The 23971-nt window shown below is 54.3% G+C and overlaps 1 protein-coding gene across 4 annotated transcripts; it reads left to right on the top strand.

Moving 5' to 3' along the window:
- The first annotated feature begins 916 nt into the window (after window positions 1-916).
- SEPTIN4 (septin 4) lies at window positions 917-23676 on the top strand. 4 transcript variants are annotated; one of them, XM_065896777.1, is made up of 14 exons: window positions 917-2399; window positions 3036-3080; window positions 4307-4314; window positions 17252-17545; window positions 17889-17982; window positions 18418-18504; window positions 19008-19131; window positions 21821-21955; window positions 22069-22186; window positions 22275-22376; window positions 22574-22670; window positions 22764-22926; window positions 23086-23185; window positions 23457-23516. In XM_065896777.1, the coding sequence occupies exons 1-14, from the start codon at window positions 917-919 to the stop codon at window positions 23514-23516; spliced, it is 2910 nt and encodes a 969-aa protein (XP_065752849.1). The 4 variants fall into 4 exon arrangements, with proteins under 4 accessions (XP_065752849.1, XP_065752851.1, XP_065752852.1 ...); XM_065896779.1 differs by lacking the exons at window positions 917-2399; window positions 3036-3080; window positions 4307-4314 and adding an exon at window positions 12242-12319 and having other exon boundaries at window positions 23457-23676; XM_065896778.1 differs by lacking the exons at window positions 917-2399; window positions 3036-3080; window positions 4307-4314 and adding an exon at window positions 14926-15116 and having other exon boundaries at window positions 23457-23676.
- The last annotated feature ends 295 nt before the right edge of the window (window positions 23677-23971 follow it).

The raw sequence follows: 23971 nt of genomic DNA on the forward strand, positions 1-23971 counted from the left end.
TATCCAAAATGGTCATCCAAGTTGGAAAGTCACTCTTCAAATCAAGAAACAACTGGAGTCCAGCTGATCATGATAGCTGAGAGGACGGAATCATGAGAAAGGACACTAACATTTATTGTGGGACATGCACCTACCAGGCAATGGTTTCCAGATGAAGAAACCAAGTCTCAAGCAAGTCAAGTAACTTGTCCAAGGTACACAAGTAGCCATTTGTGATTGAAACCAATGACTGGCTCCAAATCCCTTCCACAATCCTACACTCACTCCTGGGCCAAGAATGTGTGAGAATTTATGATTTGAGCAACCTGGATTTTCACCCCAGGACCAACCAAATCACCCATGAAACCTGTAAAAAGCTGGAGTTCTATTTTTTTGACTTATATATAGTGCAGTTCCAAACCAGATTGGGACAATTTTGTACCTTGCACCTTATTAAAACTGGGGCTAACACAGTGTGATTGATTTGAGCAGCCTTGCCTTAGTAGCATATTCAGGCCGATTCCTGCTCTCTGGAGGAGTCTCTGGGAATTCCTAGAACCTGGGGAGAGTCAGGGAGGATCTACAGCCTTCGTTATACACACCAGGAAATCCTTGTTTTGCTGAGAACTTGGTCAAAGCTTTGGTGGTGTCAGCTCCAAAGACAATCCACAGTTTCCTTGCAGTTACTACGTAAGAGTATCTGAAGAATTGTGGCTGTATGCCAGAATATTTCCTGGGAGGCTCCCTCCTTTATGACATCACCAGGCAGGTAGCTAAGGGGACTGTTGGAGATACTTGGAGAGCAACAGCCACCTTTGTGGGAGTGCAAGAACAGCAGGTTTTAAAACTGAGGGTAAATATTCAGGCTTCATTAGGACCCTGAATACAAGCCAGCCGTTAAAATATGGGCTCTACCCACAGAGGCACAATCTATCCTATGGTCAAGACAAATAAAGGTGGGTCCAAGGTAGCAGTTTCAGCACAGAAAGGGGCCGAGGTTACTAACACGTCCCCTCAGCGAGGACACGAATACGATCTTGCCTCAAGCCCGCGGAGAGGCACGGCCTCCATGATCCCTTCAGCCCATCGAAGATCAGAAGCTGGGCATTCCACCATTCCCCACTTAGCATCAGAGTACCCTCGATCTATCACGCCCCACTCAGGGCCAGGCCTCTCCGGAGCACCCAGCTGTCGAACCGAGACCCGATCAAAATCTGAAGCATACCGCCATGCCGTCCAGATACAGCAGAACGTTAGTAAGTCCAGAGAGCAAGCAGCTAGAAGAGGGGGTGAGAGCAAGCCAGGGCGTGATATCAATAATCGCTACTCATTAATTCTAGATGCCAGATCCTCTCGCCGGTTGAGTTTTGTCAACCAGAAGGACAACTTCACAATCTTAGAAGAAGACCCACCCTCCAAGGTCCAGTACCCACAAGGGGTCAGAGTTCCCCATAGGCCTTTGGTTTATCCAAAGGATGAAGCAGTCCAAACTGAACCCACTCGAAAGAGTTTGACTGCTGCTAATATCAGATCTCCAAGGAGACCCTCTAGCCCGGAACGCAGCGGCAGCCGCATCTGTACAGACTCTCGACCGACCCAGAGATGGATCCCTGGCCAAGAATCTGAAATGGGCTGTCAAAACTCAATTTGCATGGACCCTAAGGCCTTGCATAGAAGTATGAACTTGGAATCATCCCCCAGACTCTCCTTCCTTAAAGATTTGGATGGTGGACGCAAAGTTTCTATGCTCCCAGAGCCTGAGTCTATCCGCAAGCATTCTGTCTACACTGAAACCAAGTCCTTCCCAAAGGTCTTAATAGCAACAGAAGTGGAGCCCAACGTGAAGTCCTCAATCCGAGGAGACAGTGAGGGTGGCCACAAGGTCACCGTCTCCCCCGGGGGACAGTCAGCTTCCCGTGTGACATCTCGACCCGTGTCTGAGAGCCCCCGCAAATCTTCCACGTTTGTCACTCCAGAGCCCATCTATAAGCAGCATACCACAAGACCCTCAAAAAGTACTTATGTATCCTCAGGACCCACACTTAGGCATCCAAAGCCCTCTGTCCATGCAGAACTGGAACTGACCCCTCGGCCCTTACCCCCTCGGTCCTTACCGAGATATGGGCCAGACTCATCCTGGTGGGCCTTACTCAACCCTGAAGTTGAAATGCCCCAAAGCCGGCCAATAACACTTGATTCCGAGCCTAAGTCCCCTTCTCCCGTAGACCCTTCAATGTCCTTTTTTGAAATGGAATCAAGCCCTTTCTGTGAGGATCTCATGTTCCAGAGAGGGAAGCCAAGTCCATCACCACCACCATCACCAAAGGAGTCTCCAAGCCCAGAACCGCTGAGGGAAGTGCCACAGGTCCGCAAGCACACCTCCAAACAACCCATTCAAAGGTTTAGTGCTTTCTTCTTGGGTATGTGAAGAAGCAGACTACCCAGGTGCAGCCCCAGTTTAGTGAGGTGGGATGCTGGGGTGGGCAAGAAGTTCCCCCTCTGCATTCTGGGCCTCAGAGCTGCCCTCCTTTCAGAGCCAAAGTTAGACCCCTCCTTGAGCCCATTGCTCCATTCCTTCCCCACCAGCTTCTCTGAGCTCCAAGCTAATGACATGGATGACGATGCTTGGGCCAGAGTCAGGCATTGACTCTTCCAGGCAACACTGCTTAGCCTTTCAATGGAAGGTAGTAGAGAGTGGTTTGCAGGGTGGGAAGCTACTTCCCGAGAGTGGAGATAAAGAACTGAGCTGGTAAAGAGAATAGGGTCCTCAGGTAAATATTCTGGCAACAAAGTGGGCCATAAATGAGCTGGGACTTAGACTTCCAAGGGGGGAGAGGCATTAACAGTGGCACAAAGAGAGGGGGGGGAAAAAGGGAGAGGGAGGGTGGGAATGTGATGTTTAGTCTCAGGCTGGAGGAGCTTCTTGGAGACATCAAGGGCTGAGGGCACCTTTGTGTGGAGAAATGTGGAGCTAGAAAGGGAGATGTTAAGCATGAGGGGAGGGGGCGTGTATCCAACAGAGAGAGAAAAAGAGCAACAATCTCTGTTACTTTCAGATGTCTCTGAGGAAATGTACAATCGTGTCATCTGGTGGCTAAAAGGTCTGTGCTTTTCCCTCCTGTGGGTCCACTCTTGGGGGCTGGGAGGCAGGAGGACAGTTGGGAGGGTGGCCTCTGTATCCACAGAGCTAGATCTGTTAGGATGGCACATGCTGGGATTTTGACTTGAAGGGGCAGAGGAACTTCTCATCTTGCCTAAAATTCTACCATTAGAGTCATTCCTTTGGGACTTGGAAACTTTTTTCATTCTCAAGAGTCTCCTTTTAATGGGAAGGAGTCACTTTTGGAATGGAGAACAATTTAAGCCCATGGCCTTTCAGATTAGCTGGTCTTTACCTACCATGTGATAAAAAGCAAACATCAAAAGCCCCGTTAACACAAGTGACCTGCTTCATGGTCTCACTCAGGGCTAACTCCAAACTTATTCAGGTTGAGGGGGTATCCCCACGTGTGTCTCTGCTTCCTCAGAACCCTCTTCAAGCCCCCATCCCAGGATCTGGGAGGTACTTATTGGCTGCTGCCCTGGCAGGCTCTCCAGGGATGTCTAGGTGAGGATATCAGTGGGTCCTGCAGCCAGCCAACTTGAGAATCCCCAGGGTCTGACCCCCTCCTCCCCCCACACTCACTTTGTGCTCTTGACCTCTCTGATAGGAGGGAAGGTGGGAACCAGTCCTAATACAGAGCATCTTAGTGGCAAGGAATTCCTGCTTCAAGCGTTATGGACCGAAACATCCTCCAGCCCTATGAGCACAAGAGAGGCCAGGGCTCTAGATGAGGACGTTCCTAGAGAGGAGAGAGCCCTGGGGATGCAGTCCAGTCCCCACCAGCAGTCCTGCCCCTCAGAGGGAGCAAAGATCCATAAAGGAGAGGTTTTTAGAATAAGGACTCTGGAGTTATATTATTGGGTTTGAGCCCTGTGTCCACTGTTTTCTGACTGTGACCTTGGGTAAGTTATTTTACCTCTCCAATCATTAGTTTCCCCATCTGTTATTAGGAACAATGGCTTCCTCTTAAGGTTCCTGCAAGGACTCACCAAGCTATTACACGTAAAGCACTTAGCATGGCGCCTGGCAACAGTGAGCACACAGTAAATGCTAGCCGTTGTTATTTGGGCCACTTTGGACTAGGAAGGGATTTGGGCCAGGTTGTGCCCAAGTCCGCTGGACATCTTTAGTAAAATTCTCTTTTTCCCTTCCTGTTGGCACTCTCTGAGTTCCATTTGCTGACCCCCTGGGAATGCCTGGCTTCTACTCTCTCCGTTATGACAGATGAGGAGGTAAGAACGCCCCTGGGAAGTTACTTCCCATCTTTCCATGCTCCCCCTTATCCAAGTGCCTCTCTTACCCTTTAATGGAAGCAGATGTGAAAGGAGACAGACAGAGGTGCTCCCTATGGTTGGGCAGGTTGTTCACTGCACAAGGGCACCTGGCAGAGAAGCAGGGGCTGAAATCTAGCCTGTGTTCCTCTTGCCAAGCTGTGCACCTGTGGGGCTGCATCTCCCCAGAGGGGCATTTACATGAAGGTACCAGAGCTAGTTGCAACGCTGGAGAGAAGGAGTAGAGACCTTTTGGCAAATGATGAATCCTGCCAAGTGCTCTGTGGGAAGGCTGTCTGGGAAGCCATAGTCTGGATCCATCCCCGCTTGGCTCTCCCCTCTCCAGCCTAGGGCACTCCAGAAAGGGGACATTTTTCTGGGTTACACACTATTTGAGTCCTCAACTTGGAAAGGCACAAGGTGAACTCTGCTCTCGGCAGCCCTGTGTCCTGAATTTGGCAAAGTGTGTCCTGATTTCACCGTGCGTTGTTCCTGTAAGTACTTTCATTCTTCTTGGTCCATGTTTGATAAGATAGTCCAAGCTCTTTTGCCTCTGTTCTTTGTCTTGCCATATCTCTCCCTTACCCAAAGTCCAACATGGCCTCTAATGGACTAGCCCAGGATGGACAGTTGACTACAGGTGCAAAAGACAAATGAGATGTGCGTGTGGCAGGGGACAACAGCCAGAACAGCTGCAGGGGATGTGCCAGAAATGCGTCTGCCACCCCCTCTGCCATGGCTGCTTATCTAGCCCTGGGCCCTGGGCTCAGCTGTGGGTGGGAGCAGCTACTTTTAGAGATTATCTCCATGCAAGACAGTAAATCCTTCTGTCCCTCCTGCCTTTCTCTCTTCCTTCCTTTCTCCTTTTCTCCCTTCCTTCCATAAACAGTTTTTATTCAGATGCATAGCACTCTGCTAGGCACTACTGAGGAAACCATTGAAGCCTCACAGCACACACATTCTTTGGCCTTGAGAAACTTACCATCTGGATGGGGAGATAAGACATATGGGCAGGAAACATTTAAACAACAGTATGAAATAGTCCGTGCTCAAATGTTCAAATGAATGCAACAGACTGAATAAGTGCTGTTGGAGGGTCTTAGGAGAGAGGGAGTCAGCAGGGACTTTGCGGGGAGGCGGTCGGGTTACCCACTCCTTCCCAAAGCCGGGGGTGGGGGGATATCTTAACAGCCAGCCCCTTGATGCAAACCTATACCTTTGGGAAGGGATTAGTATTTCCCCTCATTCAGGATATGATGCTTTTGACAGAGCAAGTTCCTCCCTGTTTTCCTCCAGCTTGCCCTCTTTCTTTATGCATCTTGTTTTAGTTTAGGAAGTCAAAAGCCTTGGCAGCAGGACGGCTCCTTCTCAAAATAGCTCTTATCCTGTCTCGGTAATTGCAGCTCTCCAGCCTGTTCAGCAGCAGGGCTGCTCCCCAGAAGCTGGGAAGAGAAGACTCCCAGGCAGCGGGGCCTGCTGGTCTTCTCTGGATCTCTGGAAGTGGGTGGCATGGAGGTGGGCCCGGTACTCTCCTCACAGGGTGTGCAAGAGCTAGGCCTTCCTCAGACGGATCCCTAGGCTGCATGGCCCACGGGCAGTCCCAGGATGAAGACTCTGTGGTGCTGGTGTCCAAGGCCTCCGGTTCCTCTCATCTAGGAATGGTTGACTGTGGAGTCTGGTCCAGATTCCATTCCCGGCGGGAATTCTCTGGTGGCCCAGCCATGGCGCCTTGGCTCGTGGATGGCAGCCTCTTTGTTGCTGAGCTTCACAAGCCCTTCTGGGTCCACAGCTGGGGAGGGAGCATGATTCAGCCTCCTCCCAGGCGGCCCCTCAAGACCTTTTTTTCTCAGGAGCAGGGTAGACAGATGCTTCTCATCCTTGGTTTGGGACATTAGGGACTGGAGTCTTCCCGGAGGAGGTTATGCTGGACTGAGGGAAACATTCCTGGTGGGTTTTATTTTGGTACCAGAACTAGCAGAAGCTCAATAGGAAGGTCCTGAGGGTGCCCTCTGCGGTCAGCGGGGGCTGTCTTCTCACACAACCCTGGGGAATTCCCTGGAATAAAGCAGCTCTTGTTGGGAGGGGCTGCCCTGTGTCCTCAAGGCACCTAACCTACTCACCCTTAGATGTGCTGTCAGGGGACAAGGTGGTTTACTCCCTGCTCTATCAATTCTGCAAGGAATCAACTCTGGAAAACAGGCCAGGAACAAGAGGGGGCTGTTTCAGTGATACCTAAGGCACACTTCAGTATCTCAAGGGTGACATGTCATTTGTCCCTGGGGGATGGGACGGCCAGCCTCCTCTTGGCTCCTGAGTCACAGGGAAGTTTTGCTCAGGTAGACTAACCTGGCAAGGAAGAACACAGCGCCTAGGAGCAGCGCAGGGAGGCTCCACATTCCTGGGGATGTTAACAGAATCCTAGGATATGGGCTGTCTGGAGGGAACCCCAGAATCATTTTCCTACCCCCTCATTTTCTCTTGCTTTGGACAGAAGCTCATAGTTGAAAGGGAAGGGGTTTGTTGAAAGGATGGAGCAGAGCTGCTGAAAATGGGGCAGGGCACCTTGGGAGGCTTTTCATAGCAGCCTGACCCTCGCTACCCCGCTGCTTTTCCTGTCAGATGGTACCTTGTTCACTGCAGCTATCATGGGCGGTCAAGCCCAGAGCAGGATGGGAGGCTGGAGACCTCTGGCCCAGACTTGCTATTTTGGGCACAGGCTAGGTTGACCAACTTATCAGGGTTTGCCCCGGGTGCTCCTGACTTTAACATTGAAAGTCTTGCATCCTGGGAACTCCGTGAGTCCTGAGCAAACCGGGACAGTTGGTCACCCTAGGACAGATGGTGTGGTATGCTTCAGCAAGAGCCTCTGGAAGCACAGGGCAGGGGGGTAATGTCCTACCTCCACCGGGAGACCTGGGCAGATTGCTCCCTCTGTCCGTACAATGAGGGCAGGAAAATGCTACGCCTTCTTCCCGAGCCTGATGGCAGAATCCCTTCATTTTTTTGTTCTGCCCAGCATGAGTGCGCATAGGGAAGAATCAGCCACACCCATTTTGGACTTTCTAGTGTATTTCCAGAAGCTACTGGGTTCCCTGCCCGGAACCTATCTCCAACATTACACATTTCTATCAGAGTAGTTTGGTGCTGTTTAAAGCGGTGGGTTTTTCAGGTAAGAAGAGAGACAGTGGGCCTGAGTAGACTAGGCAGCTTGGCTTCAGAGGGCAGGTGCATACTCAGATGAGAAGGAAAATCTGTAATGCAGAAGCCATCTGACAGCTGCTCAGCCAGAGGAAGGCTGTCCTGAGTGACAGAAATGATCATGTCCCTTCACCCTCCTCTGCTCAGCTGCCTTTGGCCCAGCTGCCACGAGGGGAGAAGCAAGAGACAGCTGCACCTTGGGGGCTGAATGCAGGCCTGGAGGAGGACAGAATGCAAGGCAGCTCCTGACGGAAGCTCAGACCCTGACGCTATAGATGGGAGGACTGGGTCAGCCAGTCATTTCCTTGGCACACCTACCAGCGGCAAAGTCATCTAGCTCCAGGGCTCTCAACAGTGGCTGTGTTGGGGAATTGGGTTCAATAAGTCTGAGACCAAGACCTGTTTTCTAGAGATAGAGTGGTGTCTAGCTGACGAAGCTGACTCCACAGTTGGTGACAGCATGGTCATTCCAATGTCACTTTAGACTAAGGCTTCTCTCCCATCCCTCCACACCCATTCCACACGCACACTCTCATTCTTCGGAGGGAAGGCATTTGAAATAGTCACAGTTGACAGTTGCTAGTTTGGTGTTGATCATTGCGGTGTTAGCTGAGATAATAGCTGCCATTCATTTTAGTGATTATACCTGCGCTAAGTGTATTGCCTTAGTGAATCTTCACAGCAAGCCTACGAGGTAGACTTTTTCTCCCTATTTCACAGATGAAGACACCGAGGCCCAGGGCTTGCTCATCAGTGCCTGGAGCGCTCTAGGGAGCATCTTGCCCCAGGGGTTCATGTGTGGTGTATAAACCCTTTTTCTGTAGTCACATATTCCTGGCAGATAACTTCCTGATATTTCAGTAGCACCGTTAGATATCAAGAATTGTGAGAGGAAAGGTTGTAGTGGGGGTAACATCTGGGTCCCTGCCTTTGAACTGAGAGGCTGGGAGGTCAGCGTGAGCTGGTAAACAGTCAGAATGAAGGGCAGGTTATGGGTCAGCAAAGCCCATAGCCTCAAGGCTTGTCTGTACTCCAAAATCAGAGTGGAAACTGAGCAATGATTCCTCTTGGTCAATCCATATGGATCAGACATCTCTCGGGGGCAGAGGCCTGATCACCCAGGCAGACATCGCATGACATATTCACTGAGTTGAAGTGAGTAGAGGTTAAAATAGAAAACATACTCCCCATCCTTGAGGGGCTTGTGGTTAATTTGGAGAGAAAAGTATACAGATGGATCACTTGAAGGGAAGTGAGTATCAAAGGACAAACAAAGTCCAGGGCAACGAGTCAGCAAAGCTTCCAGCATGGAGGCACTTGGAGAGTCAACACCAGGGGGAGACAGACTTTGGCTCAGGTGGTGGTAACTCACCACCCAAAGATTGAAGGGCAGCTGTTAGAGCCAATGAATTTTTGGCCATGGAAGCTATTCGAGCAGAGGCTGGAAGGTCAAGGGAGGGGGACTTGAAGGGAGCCAGACACGCAGGGGGTAGTGGTATTAGGAGGTGTGTAAGTTCCTTCTATCCCTGAACCTCCTGTGCCCTGTCCTGCCACAGAGAGGATGTTGGAAGGGCCCTCTGGCTGGCTTCTATCACCCTGCCGGCTCTGGAACTGTCCCTTGCTGCGGCCGTTCAGCAGGTGCCAGGAAACACTGTGTTCCCTGACCTTGCCGCCCACATCTCGTGCCTGCCCCAGGATCATGGGACACTGGGGAGCAATAAGGGAAGGAGTGAGGCTTAGGGTATTTTCGTTTCTTGCCTCTGCACAGACCTTGCTGGACAGACCGGCTAAGGTTTCCTTGAAAGACACAAGCCAGTGACAGATAGACGTTTGGCTCCACCAGGGCTCTCTGACTGTATCATCACTGACTCAACACCTCTGGGGCAGGGGTACTATTAGCTCTTGCACCACTTAAGGGAAACTGCTACCGAGAGGCAAATGTGGCCTTTGCTAGTCAGGCAGATCTGAAATCCTGATTTCCGGTGGTAATTACTCTTTATTCTTGACTTTGAACCTGGGCCCTGGCTTGGCCCAAGTGCAGCATCCTTGTTTGCCATCACTGTGCCATATACCCTTCACCCATGCACGGGCAGGAAAGATCCAGTGGAGGGGGGGCCAGGAGGTTTTCCGTAAAGACCATATTAGCCTGATCTAAGTAGAGGGGGCCCAGGACAGCAGACTGGGGCCGTGGTTGCTGATATGAGTTTCCCAGAAGAATCACCCTCTGTGCAAGGTATGTGTCGACTCTCCAGACGCTTGGCTTGAATACCCGACCCCAGCAGTGCCCCGGAAATTGTACCCTAGTCAAGGACATCAATGCCTGGTGGGATGTTGAATTTCTTTCTTCCTTCCTTCCTTCCTTCCTTCCTTCCTTCCTTCCTTTTCTGCCTGCATGGCTTGCAGGATCTCAGTTCCCCAACCAGGGACTGAACCCAGGCCCCAGCAGTGAAAGCGTGGAATCCTAACTACTAGGCCACCAGGGAACTCCTGGGATGTTGAATTTCAAGAGAGAACCAGAGCTCCAAGAGCTGAGGGGCACTGAGGCAAGGTTGGCCAGACAACCTGCTGGCTGGAGGTGGCACAGAGCACACAGTGATCAGTGACTCACACAAGGGGTGCTATATCTCAGCCCTGCTTCTGACCAAGTGTCAGACTCTACCTGTCCCAATATAGAACATGAGAGCTGGAGTTGAGGGTAGAACAATCCTCTCTCTCAACGGGGGAAACAGAAGCACAGGGAGGGGAAGGGACTTTCAGGCAGTGAGATAATTGCCAGAGCTGGCATGGGGACTTACTCCCGGGCCAAGTTCTCACGGAGATCCCTGAATTGCTACAGGGCTAGCATGCGGGGCTGTATAGGTAGAGTGACCCAGAGTCTACCTTAGGCTTTTATTTTGCCCAGCCCATGCTTCATGTTGGGCCTGTGGCCATCAAGACCATGAGTTCCATGGTCCCTTCCTCTTTTGGGGCCTCACTTCCTTCAAAGCAAGCTGGCACCAACATGCCTTAGGAAACACAGGGCTCTCTGGGGTCTGGGCAGCAGGTGCCAGAGAAGAGCTGGGATTCCAGCTGCAGCTGACGATGAGCTGCTAGCTGAGATGTGTTTGTGTCTACACTTGAGCAGCAGCCAGAACTGGGGGAAGGAGGGACATTATGATTGTGGAAAATAAGCCTTTGTGATAGGGCCTGTCTTCCTTGACATAGGCTTTCTCCCTTGGGCCCAGCACTCACAGTCCAGGCCTTGCAGACTGAAGCATCCAAGAGGTACTCTTTTTTTTTTTTAATTTATTTATTTGTTATTTATTTTGGCTGCACTGGGTCTTAGTTGTGGCACGCAGGATCTTGGTTGCGGCATGCGGATTTCTTAGTTGCAGCATGTGGGCTTCTTAGTTGCGGCATGCAAACTCTTAGTTGCAGCATGCATGCGGGATCTAGTTCCCCAACCAGGGATCGAACCCGGGCTCCCTGCACTTCTTTAAGCAATGACACCCCTTCTATCCTCCAGCCCACCATTGCCAAATATTCAATAGCAGCCCCATGTTTTCTGAACCTGATCTCACCTGTGGTACCCAGGCCCCCTCCCTCTATCTGCTGAGTTTTGACAGATCCCAACCAAGACCACTGGGTCACGGATCACACTGAAATAGTATAGGCAGGCCTCTAGCACTTCTACCAATAGAGGGAGGGGGCCATGCCTGTGGCCTCAGTTTTGTCTAAAGGGTATTCAAGCCAGTCAGTCTGCCCTGGAAGAGGACTCTTGGAAGTCAGGGAGGGGCATGCTGCTGGAAACTTCCACAGAAGACTGACCAGCTCAGACCTGTATTAGCTCAGGAAATCCCCACCAACTCCCCACCCCCTAAGCATCTATGTTCTCCTAGCTGCTGCTGACCCTTCTGAGCCTCTAATGCCTCTAAAGCTGCTGGGGATTCTGTTCCCACAGCATCTCACCTGCTTGCCCAGCATGGCCTCTCCTGAGGCCCTCACCACCTTCCACAGCCACAGGCAAGGCTTCACTTCCCCGGAAAGGCCACTCAGCCTCTCCCTTCCATTCTTCCAACAGATGATCCCGGGATAACTTATGCAGCAAATCCTTTTTAATCTTTAATGTAGGGTCTTGCACGAAGGGAACCTCCTGTCTCTTCCTCACAGCTTGGCTGGAGGTGGAGATTGTCTGACATTCCACCTTAGGAGGTGTACAGACGGTATGGACAATCAGTAACTTGGACATCAGCTGGGTTCAATTCCCACAAACCTTGTGGACTCTCCGGGGTAACTGATCGTTTCTCCCCAACCTGTGAGGCAAACCCCCCTCTCCTTCCAAAGGTTTCTTCTCCTGGGGATACCAGGTGGGCCCTTCCTTTTTCTTTGGGGACTGGCTCAACCCCCACGGTGCTGCGCTGCCTGGGCAGGCCGCTCTTTAGGGGCTGAGTGAGGAAGAGCCAAGTGACCAGAGAAGCCCTGTCCCGAACGCCTCTCTGCACCCTGTCTCCGGGGGTCGAGAGCTGCAAAGCCTCACGGCGGGCCGGCCACCCCTTGCCCAGCCTGCGCCGGCTCCCCGCGCCGCTGAGGTGCAGGCCCCGCCCCGGGGCCGCCCCGCCCCGCCCCGCCCCCCGCCGCCGGGCCCCGCCGCCGGGCCCCGCCCCCGGCCGGTCCGCTCTCTGGGCGGCGGGCGGGGGCAGGCGGTGTGGTGAGGTCGGCACGCAGCTCCGGCCGCGGGTCGCTCGGGCGCTGTCCAGGCGGAGCCGGCCCGGCCCGGGCTGCAGCCATGGTAAGGCTGGCGGGCGCGGGGCGGGGCCGGGCGCGCAGGGCCCGCCGCTCCCGGGCGGCTTCGCCGAGACCCGCGGCGCCGCAGTCCAGGCTGTGCGGGGCGGGAGGCGCTGTCGCCTGCCGCGGGCACCGGCAGGCTGGCGGACGGCGCTGCGTCGCTGCTCCCAAGTTTCTTCTTCTGATGCGAGCAGACACGGAGTGGGCCCCGGCCACCGGGGTGCTGCCCCGTTCTCAGACGGAGGGGTGGGTCCGTGCTGGGTGGGGAGGGGCGCCGGCCGAGACGCGCTGGTGGGCTGGGGTGAGTGAGTCAGGCAGGGGCGGAGGTGAGGGTTCCCACCCTTGCCTGGGTCAGCTGTTACCTGGGTGACTCTTCCTCGCCCACCTACCCTAGGCTCAGGGACCAGCACCAACTTCCTTGGAAAACACACACAGGAGGCCCGCAAACACTGCCTGCCTCGCCAAGAGGGATGGTGAGACGCTTGGGCCCTCCCTTCCCACAGCACCATCTGCCCAGGGACCTCAGAGAGAGGGAGGCCCAGCCACCATCCTACCCCGTGGGATCAGCTATATCCCTCTGCCTCTGAGACAGGAACCATGGGGAATCTTCCTCCTGCTGCATCCTCCCCCCTCCCCCCAAACGAGGTCCCTCTGCAGTGATGGAGGGTGGAGGGAACTCATTCCTGCCACCTGCCTGTGGTGGGAGGAGAAACAGTAACCCCAGCCAACCACCCTGAAGACCCCCCCAGGTTGGAAGTTTTGATGTTTGGCCGTGAGGGTGCAAGCTGTTTTCCTGCCATCATTGCCAAAGCCTGCCACAAGCACATTATGCTCCAGGCCCTATGCCAGCTTCTCCTCCCAGTCTGGGAGCCCCCTAGCCTTTGCCCTCCGCATTGGGAAGCACAGGCTGTTTACAGCAGGAGGAGATCCGTGACCAGCCTGTGGGGCAGGATGTTGGCTGTGGGCAGCCTCCAGAAAGGAACTCCCTGGGCCCTGTGGAATCAGAAGCTTCCAGGTCTAGAAAGGCCAGCCTTTTGGGCTCTTCTCTCTCAAGCTGTGTCCAGGCCAAGGCCCAAGTCTTGGCCAGGAAGTCTTGGTGACACTGTGACCTTCCCCAAAGGGGGGTTTCCTGGGAGAGGCCAAGTGGTGCCTGCCTTTATCCCTGCCCCCATCCTTCTCCTCACATGGGGACGGACAGACTGATTGTACCAGGGATGGAAGCCTGGGGGAGCACTGATTGTTCTTAGTGCCAAGTGTCCCTAGTGCAGGGGCCGAGAGGGGCTTTTTCTGCCACACACTAAGTTCAGTTCAGCTGAGGTCTCGGTGCTTCAACTTGGCTGAGGCCACCCTGTTCCTCTGCATTTAAAGGCACCCTGTCACCACCAGAGTCCTCAGCCTCAGGCCCCTGCCTCAAGCCAGCCCAGTCCTTAAGCTGACTGGGTTCATGTCAAGCCAGACTTCTCTATGAGGGTCACTTTGTGAAAGGAGATCAGGCACCCAGCTGCTTCAGAGGTCAGTGGGGAGAGCTCCCCAGCCCAGGAGCCCCCCTGGTTTTTAATTGGCATGCAAAAAGGAGGACTTGGCTAACATTAATAACCATCCTGTGACCCGAGATGTACCTTCTCTCCCCAGGTTCAAAGCAGCTTGAGGCATCTGCCATCTGGGAGTGCTTTCTTTCCCCAGCCTTCCTGGGAGGCAAGGAAGGGCCATTCACGATTGGACATTAAGGCCCTGAAATTAAGACACTATTCAAAATCACAAAGGGTATTTCTAGCCAAACCAGAAACACTGGCCTCCTGACTCCTAGTCAAGTGCTCCATCTGCTCCCAGTTAGGTCCCTCAGTTTGTCTCCCACCTAATCGGCAACTTTGAAGCCTCTGGGATCCCAGCCTCTCCTTGACCTGAACTCATGCCCCTCAGAGACCAAGTGTTAGCGGCTCCCCTGCTGACTCTCTGAAAGTGATGGGGTGATGAAAGTGATACAGGTCCCCATGAGTCAGAGGTCAGGTGTCCTAGGATGGAAGGAGTCCCTGCAGCGAAGGCCTCTCTGTGGCTGGGACTCTCTGCAGGGAAATCTAGGGGCGGATTTCTGAAGGCAGTGCGGTTCTCCGCTGAGAGAACACAGAGGGACACTGGGAAGAAAAGTGGGGCCATTCCTAAGAGAACATACACCCAGGGGATTATAGGACACCCCACACTACTTCAGCACTGCTTGAAGTTAAGGTGAAAGAGATTGGAATCCTTTGGGCCTGGAGTCTCCTGGGTAGCTGCCCCACGTACTGATGGACCAGGTCACCTTGGGGACAGGTCTCAACCCTCTGACAGGCCTCGGTGTCCTTGGGGGTTACAGGAGAGGCCAAGTGGATCAAGAGCCTGTGTTGCAGACAGACTTGGGAGGCTGGTGCTGTGCCCATCGGGGTAGGCAGCGGGCAGGCATCACAGAGCAGCCAATCAGAGGAGGAGGGGACTGCAGAAAAAACGAGTGATCCTGCTGCAGCTGAGCTGTCCTTGGAGGGTGGGAGCCACGGGAAGGGAGGAGGAGGGGTTGGGGAAGGACATTCCACAGGCTTTTTTGGCCCCTGACAGACACAGGGGGGTCAGAGAGAAAGGGAAAGGAGCAAGTCAGGACGCTGGATTCCAACAAGAGCATCAAGACCAGGCTGTTTCTGTGTGTGAGGAACTTTTCTTGGGAGATAAAATTAGACCTAGAGCTTGCTGACAGGGAGTCTGAAGCGTGGGACATGGACCGCTCACTGGGATGGCAAGGCAGTTCTGTCCCTGAGGACAGAACTGAAGCTGGGGTAAGGTGCTGCTCTGGGAGATGGGTGGACCCGCCCTGTGTTCCCCCTGCATTGTCTGGGATTGGGGCTCAAAGTCAGAAAATGATTTGGTCACTGGCGGAGCCGGGGGCAGGGAAGGACAGACAGGAGGTGAGGCCCCTCGTGTCCTAACTCCTTGTCTAGAGCCCCTGTGGGCCCCTCCGTGCTAATGAGCAGCCCCCTGGCATGGAGAGTGGCACTGGGTTCCTGGTGACTCTACCTGAATATTGCAAGGGCTGGGGGTCTCCATCAGTGCCTTCCTTTCTCCCTTCCTTGCAGCCCCGCTGCTCAGTGCCCCTGGGGAAACCAGGCGGAGTGCAGTCCTCTCTCTCCCACCCTCAGCCTGACCCCCAGACCGACTGCTGCGTCACTGTGGGGTTGTGCAGAGGGGCAGGATTTCCCCGAATTTCCCCAGACTCTTCAGCTGCCACCCCCAGCCCCATCCCTTCTCTGTTGCCATATAATTAATCGTCCAAGCTGGGACACTTTGCAGAGTGAAAAGGGGCAGTTATGCCAGAACAACAAACATAAACTGGGATGTATGGTCACCCCACCGGCCCCCACAAATACTGTGGGTAAGAAAAAGCCTGTTGGGTCAGGCTTGCCTCAGGACTGTCTCTTCTGGCCACTTGGCCCCTACCTGCTGTTTCCAGTTTCCGTCTAAAAGGCCCCTTTTCCTGTCTAGGCAAGCCCTGGAGACTACGGCTATAAGCAGGTATGGGGACTTGAGAGGCGACAGCCTGCAAGTAGCTCCTAGGGGACTTTCCCCTCTAGCCTCCCCCTCTAGTCCCTTCCCTCTGCATAAACCCGGCAGCGTGACTGCATCCCTCAGTTCTTCCCTTTGTAAAACGGGGGCCTGCAGGAAGACCGCGGCTATGTTATCTCCCCTCACCCTGGCTGGGACTCCTCAGTGGTCTGGGGTAGCCCCCACTGGCTTGGCTGATTCCCAGAGGGTGAGTCAGCCTGTGAAGCCGGCCCTTGTCCGTTGTCTGGGGGAGGCACGTGGGTTTTGTGAGGCCGAGCTGAGCCCAGCACCGCCAGGCACTCCGCAAAGGGGGCTGGCCCCAAAGGAGAGAGAGGAAGCTTTAGGGTCTGGAGCTGAGGGTCAGAGTAGTGGGGGGGCAGTGACCTGCCTTCCCAGCTGGAGATGGAGTGGAGCAGGTCTCCACAGAGGAGCCAGCCCCTCGCTGCCTACCACCCGTGCGGTTCACAGTTGAGACCAGGCCCCCTCCCGCACTGCAGGCCAAAGCCTATCTCTGGGCACAGGGGGCAAGGGGCAGCTGCGGGTGCTTCCCCCTATACATCCCTCGCAGTTGGGGGCTGTCAGAAGTGTCCTGCCGTCCTCCCTCACCTGGTCCCTCCCAGCTCCCCTTCACCCACACTCAGCATCCACTGGCAGGTTTCCCCTTTGCTCCTGGGGCCCAGGCTCAGGTTCTGTGTGGCTCAGTGTCTGGAATAAGGGGGGTCAGGTCAGCTGTACTGAGTTCTGGGCAGTGAGTCCTGGGGAGTGAGCACCTCCAGTAGAGTCTGCACCTCAGTCCCAGAGCTCAGCGCCTGCAGTGACAGGAGGCGAAGAGACCCCTGCTGACTCTTGATTTGCCTGGGGCTGGGAGCTCCCTTCTCCCCTCCCTCGCTCCTTCCTGCCCCTACCCCATTCTGGCTGTCTGCACTCTCCTTGAGTCCTGAGCCACAGTCTCCTCTCGGCTCTGATGCCTCTGTCTGCTCCCGCTCATTCAGCCTGACTTCCTGGCCTTTGGGGCAGTCCCTGGTCCTGGCTTGGAAGGGCAGCCTCAACAAGCACCCTGCTGAGAGGGACCATTGGGGCTGGAGCTACTCAGTTCCCAAACTGGAGCAGTTTGCAAGGGCTCTGGGGGCTGCCCAGGGCTGCTGCTGGACCCCAGGGCCTTTCCTGACGTCTTGGACCCTTGCACCAGGGAGGCATGTGAGCAGTTGCGGGAGGGATGGTGAGCGCTTCCTCTGGCTTGGCCGCCTGTGCAGTTTCTTTCCCTTGTAACCATAAGTGCTTTCCTTTCTCCCTCTCGCCTTCTCCTGTCTTCCTCCTTCATTCTGCCCTTCCTGCCACCTGCCCGCCTACCGCCCCCACCCCGAACCCTCAGATCAAGCGCTTTCTGGAGGACGCGGATGATGCAGAACTGAACAAGTTCGTGAAGGATTTCCCAGGAAGCGAGACCTACCACCAACCAGAGGCCAAGACCTGGGTGTCCAGGCCCCAAATCCTGGAGCCGAGGCCCCAGGCCTCGGACCTCTGCCAGGATGACCTGGAGTTCAGACCCCCTTCGTGGCCCCAGCCCTCTGACAGCCAGCAGTACATCTCTGCCTCAGCCCCTCTCAGCCCCTCAGCCCGGCCCCGCAGCCCGTGGGGCAAGCTCGATCCCTATGACTCCTCTGAGGTAGAGCCTCCAGCCCTGCCTTTGCCTTTCAGTGGGCTGGTGCAGGAGGACCCAGGGAGGGAGGAGAGGGAGCCCGAGCGTGTGTGTACGTGCACGTGTGTGTGTGTGCGTGCGCACGCATGTGCGTGCTGAGCTGGAGCCCCTCTCTGTCCTGTGTTGGCCCCAACTCTGTGGTGTCACCCCCCAGGTATGTTGGAAACTGACAATACCAGCAGGGACGGGAGCCCAGCTGGTAGCCCCAGGTGGGGCCTCAAAGGAGGCTGGCTCTGCTCTTTAAGGCTGGCGTTGGGTCCTGGGGTTCTTCTGCCTATACCCTGATGCACTCTGCCTTCTCGTCCACTAGGATGACAAGGAGTATGTGGGCTTTGCGACCCTTCCCAATCAAGTCCACCGAAAGTCCGTGAAGAAAGGCTTTGACTTTACCCTCATGGTGGCAGGTAGAGCAGGGGTGGGGCAGGGCAGGGCTGGGCAAGAGGTGTCTCAAGTGGGGATGGTCTATATGTGGGGAGTGGGCATGGGTAGGGCAGGGGAAAGCCAGGGGCTGTGCCTTTTTGCAAAATAGCTGGGAGACGTGGGTGGCCAAAAGTATGTATATGTTGCAGGAGAGGGGGTGGTGACAAGGTACAAAGAATATTTAACCCTCAGCTTTCTAGTAGTTGCCTTTCTCTGTGTGACCTTGGGCAATCTCTTATCCTCTCTGGGCCTCGTCCAAATGAGAAGGCTGGACGAGCTCTTCCAGCTCTGCTGTAGTTTAGTCTCTTCCCAATTAGATGAGAGAGCGGCTGCCCCCGCAACCCCGCCACCTTGGTCCGGCGGGGTTGCCTCTTGGTTACAGATCTGATTTGGTGCCTCTGTCCTCTCTCCCCTGTCAGGAGAGTCTGGTCTGGGGAAATCCACTCTCGTCAATAGCCTCTTCCTCACTGATCTGTACCGGGACCGGAAACTCCTCAGTGCTGAAGGTGAGGAAAGGAGAGGAGCATGGAGACAGGCAGGCAGAGCTGACTTGGGAAATCGAACTGACTGCAGGCTCTGAGGGATGGGACCTTCCCCAGCACGCAGGAAGCCATGGCTTCCTAGAGAGACTGCTGGCATCTCTCTGTAGGCCTATTTGGCCTGGAAGCCCACCAGCCAGCTCCCTAAAGATTTGGGTGCCGAAGCCGGGCAGGGACCAGAGTCCTGCTCTTGGAGTGAGTCTCTGACCCCCAAAGGATTCCAGGAATCCGAGAAAAGAGCCGGGAGCAGAGAAGAGGCTGGGGCCAGAGCCAACAGCCACCGGCATTTCCTGTGTTGGGAAATGTGCTCCTTGCTGGTTCCCAGAGAACAGGCCCCCAGGCAGCCCCCGGGGGCGGGAAGGGGGGCAGTGTGGGTGAGGCAGTCTGGGCAGCACTGGCTGGGGTGGGTGGTGTGTCCTGACTGGGCAGGTCCTTGCCCTTGCCCTGGCCTCAGTTTCCCCCTTCTCCAGAGCGGATCATGCAAACAGTGGAGATCACTAAACATGCAGTGGACATAGAAGAGAAGGGTGTGAAGCTGCGGCTCACCATTGTGGACACACCGGGTTTTGGGGATGCGGTCAACAACACAGAGTGGTATGTCTGACCAAGCACAGCCCCTGCCCCGACCCCCACCAACTCCGTACACACACACAGGGGCGCACATAGGCTCAGACACACCCACAATTGTCAAGAAGAAGGGGTTTGTGCCCTCGAGCGTGCCACTGCCCTTTACCGGACAGCTGTCTCCTCTGTAAAGTGAGAGGGAAGGCCTTGGAACAGATAATCTCTAATGTTCCGTTGATTTGACCCACAATTCTAGAATGGGGTTGAGGACACAGATAGGAAAGAAGAGCCTCAAGAAAGCAAACACATGTGAAAACGTGTAGCACAGTGCCTGACACATAGTAGGTGGTCAGTAGTTGTCACCCTCCCTCCTTCCATTCCTTTCACCAGCAACATTTTAGGTGTTACAAGCAAGTTATTAAAGACGTGAGAGTGCGTGGAGGGAGGGGTGAGGGGAGAAATAAGAGGCAAAGGGAGAGGATGGGTGGAACTTTGTTTAAACTCCCGGGACCCTCTAGGCCACCTGCCAAAATAAAAGGTGGCTTACCAGCCCCACCGCAATCATCCCTGACATTTTTTTCAGGAACTAGAAGGATGCTTAGATAATGGTCAGTCAGACAGACCTGAGTAGATGAGGAGGAGAATGGGTGATAAGGACAGGAGAGATGGTGATGCCTTTGATGAGGGAGTTAGGCGGGGTGGTGCTGAGACACCTAGACTGAGAGTTCAGGTCTTGATGCAGCATTTAGGAACTGCGTGATCTTGAGCAAATGACCACATTCCCATTTCTTCAACTGAAAAATGCTGGCCTTACCACCTCACCCAGTTGATCTGAAAATCAACCCAGAAAGATGCATGTGAATATGCATTAAAAACATACAGTTTTGGGATTCCCTGGTGGCGCAGCGGTTGAGAGTCCGCCTGCCGATGCAGGGGACACGGGTTCGCGCCCCGGTCCGGGAAGATTCCCACATGCCGCGGAGCGGCTGGGCCCGTGAGCCACGGCCGCTGAGCCTGCGCATCCGGAGCCTGTGCTCCGCAACGGGAGAGGCCACAGCAGTGAGAGGCCCGCGTACCGCAAAAACAACCACCTAAAAAAAGCATACAGTTTTTACAGGGCTGTGTACCTTATACTCATGAATATTAAGATGATAATTTCAGGATCAGTGAAACATAAAAGTGTGGGGTCCCCTGTTCAAAATGATTAAGAATTTCAGCATGGCCACAGCAGAGGATAAACCAAACGTGGGCCTCTCTGAGCGCAGGGCCCCGGTATGACTGCACGGGTCACACGCCCAGGAAGCTGACCCTGGATAATTGCCTCACAGACTGACCAGACCCTTACGGACCTTTCTGTGCTCTGAACCACCACTATCCCCTCCATTTGTGTTTGATCATCACAACATGTGACTTTCGGCTCAGGACATTGGTTCATCTTCAACGTCATGACCTAAGCCTTGAGGGGAGGGCCGCTTCTTATATTCTTGCCACACGCTGTGCTGGTACATGGTGCATGGTCTCTGTAAATAGTCCTGCTGGATTGAGGCGGTCTCCAGTCATCACCACCCTTCCGGATCGGGGACTACGTCTCAGCAAACTGGGCTCGCACTGAAACTCGAGCCCCAACCAGCACCTGCCTCCTACTTTAGCAAGTATCATTCCCTCCTTCAATCAGTCAGTCTACTTACCTCCTCTTGCCTTCCATAATAATAATAATTTCACCTGCCTGGCACCTCACAGTTTGCAGGGCACCACCACGTGTTCTCATTTAGTGAAGCAGCAGATGAGGTGTCCAGCCTGTGCTGGACATTTTAAGGGATGCAGAACAAGTGTAAATAATTCTTGTCACTGGGAGGCTTACAGTCTAGTGGCGATGGGAGTGGGGGAGTGGGGGGCGCAGCAGGTCTCTAACGTGTGTCAGTCAGGTAAAAACTTAGCTTAGTAAGTGGGTTGGGCATTGTGGTGGCAAACACACTGAACTAGGAGTCAGAAGGCCAGGAGCCTGAGTGGGTAGAGAATTTGCTAGCTAAAGTGATCTGGATTAAGTCTCTTCGCAGCTCTGGATTTAGCTTCTTCACGTATAAAATGCGAATAATGATGTTCATAATGCCCACCCATCAGGGCGCCTATCAGTGAGGATGAAACTCAATAACAGAAGAGCAAGAGACTTGAAAATTGAGGTGGTTGAATATATATATATATATATATATATACACATATGAAGCCTCTGTGTGTGGTGACGGGAAGGGGGGAGCAGTGTGCATTGCTATAGTCACAGGACCCTTCATGGGAGAGATGGTTCTTGGATATGGCTTTGAAGGATGGAGTGGGCTTGGAGAGGTGGAGGAGAGGATGGAACCACACGAACAAAGGCTCTGAGGCTGAACTGTGAACCTGACTTAGGGCTGCCCTGGCCTCCAGTTGGTTTTCACCTGCCGGCACCTTGCTAGTCTTACTGCTTTGTTTGGTCACCTGGGCTCTTTTCCTTTCATCAAGCTAGTATTTATTGACCTCTGTCTGTGTGCTTAGTCTGATTTTCTGTCAGGATGTTTGAGATGCACCCCTGACCCACCCAGGTACCTCCCTGATGATGTAATAAAGCAAGTCGGGGAATAGCAAAGTCTTGAAAAGACTGCTCGGGGCGTGGGCTCCTTGCAGGCCCAGAGCTCACTAGGCAGCCCTCACTTCCAGTTTCTCTGCTTGTCTGTCCCTGCCCCAGCTGGAAGCCTGTGGCAGAATACATCGACCAGCAGTTTGAGCAGTATTTCCGAGATGAGAGTGGCCTGAACCGCAAGAACATCCAAGACAACAGGGTGCACTGCTGCCTGTACTTCATCTCGCCCTTCGGCCACGGGTATGGTCTGAGCCTGAGGCTCCTGACACCACCGGGTGTTGCCAAGGGAACAGGCCAAGAGCACCAGGGGCAGGGCTGCCACTAGCAGGTGGTCACAGTTTCCTGTTCCCCAGGCTCCGGCCATTGGATGTTGAATTTATGAAGGCCCTGCATCGGCGGGTCAACATCGTGCCTATCTTGGCAAAGGCGGACACACTGACACCTCCAGAAGTGGAGCGCAAGAAACGCAAAGTGAGGGAAGCTGGTGGGGGAGGGGAGCAGGTGGGCTTCTGGAAAGGATGGGGTCCCCAGAACTATGGGCCCCTCATGTGTTTGCCAGATCCGGGAGGAGATTGAGCACTTTGGAATCAAGGTCTACCAGTTCCCAGACTGTGACTCTGACGAGGATGAGGACTTCAAATTACAGGACCAAGCCCTAAAGGTGGGGCCACCCCAGGGCATCCCTTTCCCATCTTGTTTCTTCTGGGCAGAAAAGAGAAGTAGAATTCTATACAAGGGTGGGCTATTGGGGTGGAAGAGGACCCTGGTTTCCTAGCATGAACCAGAGAAGATGAAGATAAAGGTGGAAAGGAACAGGTGAGAATGGCGGTGTTGACAGACACCCCTAACTTCTTCCAGGAAAGCATCCCATTTGCTGTAATTGGCAGCAACACTGTGGTAGAGGCCAGAGGGCGGCGAGTTCGGGGCCGGCTTTACCCCTGGGGCATTGTGGAAGGTAAAGCACTGAGCTTGTGACCAGGGTATCTCCTTGCCCTCAATGGTTCTCCTCTACCCATGCGCCTGGCTGACCCCTAGCCTTGCTGTGCAGTGGAAAACCCAGGGCACTGCGACTTTGTGAAGCTGCGGACAATGCTGGTGCGTACTCACATGCAGGACCTGAAGGACGTGACCCGGGAGACACATTATGAGAACTACCGGGCACAGTGCATCCAGAGCATGACCCGCCTGGTGGTGAAAGAACGGAATCGCAAGTATGGCCAAAGGCCAGGACAGAGCTGGCAGGGGTGGGGTTTGGGACACAGCCTTGGGTGAGACAAAGCCCTTCCTTTGTTCTATAGGCTCTGGGCTCAATCCAAGCGGGTGCTGGGGTCTCCCTAGCCTTACCAACCCCCCTTTCCCCTCCCCCTCAGCAAACTGACTCGAGAGAGTGGTACCGACTTCCCCATTCCTGCTGTCCCACCAGTGACAGATCCAGAAACCGAGAGGCTGATCCGAGAGAAAGATGAGGAGGTGAGAGTTGGGTGGGGCAGTAGGGGTTGCCGGCCTGAGAGGACCCCTGCTTAATCACAACCCTCAGTATCTCTTGGTTTGGGAATAGGAATATCCCTGGCCCTGGTACATATCTGGATCCTGGATTGGTGGCTTAGTGGTTCCACCCAGAGACTCCATCACACCTCAGGGCTACCAAGGCCCTGGCTGAAGGGATTAGAGGTTGGGGGCACTTCTCTAAATCTATAGGACTCTCTGAAAGGCCCCACTTTGATTCATGTGCCTGTTCCAGCTGCGACGGATGCAGGAGATGCTGCACAAAATCCAAAGGCAGATGAAGGAGACCCATTAGCTGGCTTTCAGCCTTGAATATTTAAATGCCGCCTCTTCGTCCTGCCTATGCCGGCCCCTCCCAGCACCAGCTCTGCTCAGGCCCCTGCAGCTACTGCCACTTCGCCTTACATCCCTGCTGCCTCCCCAGAGACTCACAGGAAATAAAGTTTAACAAATCTGTAGGTGGCTTCTGGTGTCACTGTCTGTATCTTTATAAATTTATTTATTTTATTTATTTTTGGCTGCGTTGGGTCTTCGTTGCTGTGCGCGGGCTTTCTCTAGTTGCGGCGAGTGGGGGCTACCCTTCGTTGCGGTGCACGGGCTTCTCATTGCAGTGGCTTCTCTTGTTGTGGAGCACAGGGTCTAGGCACGCGGGCTTCAGTAGTTGTGGCATGGGGGCTCAGTAGTTGTGGCTCATGGGCTCTAAAGCGCAGGCTCAGTAGTTGTGGCGCACCGGCCTGGTTGCTTCACGGC

This window comes from Phocoena phocoena, chromosome 19, assembly GCF_963924675.1.
Source record: "Phocoena phocoena chromosome 19, mPhoPho1.1, whole genome shotgun sequence".
Lineage (NCBI taxonomy): Eukaryota > Metazoa > Chordata > Mammalia > Artiodactyla > Phocoenidae > Phocoena > Phocoena phocoena.

What these genes read in the sequence shown, in the direction of transcription:
- SEPTIN4 (XM_065896777.1), top strand. Translation starts at nt 917, where the DNA reads ATGGTCAAGACAAATAAAGGTGGGTCCAAGGTAGCAGTTTCAGCACAG. An exon ending in GCGGTCAACAACACAGAGTG is followed by an intron (nt 19,132 to 21,820) that starts GTATGTCTGACC and finishes TCCCTGCCCCAG; the next exon opens with CTGGAAGCCTGTGGCAGAAT. An exon ending in ATCTCGCCCTTCGGCCACGG is followed by an intron (nt 21,956 to 22,068) that starts GTATGGTCTGAG and finishes CCTGTTCCCCAG; the next exon opens with GCTCCGGCCATTGGATGTTG.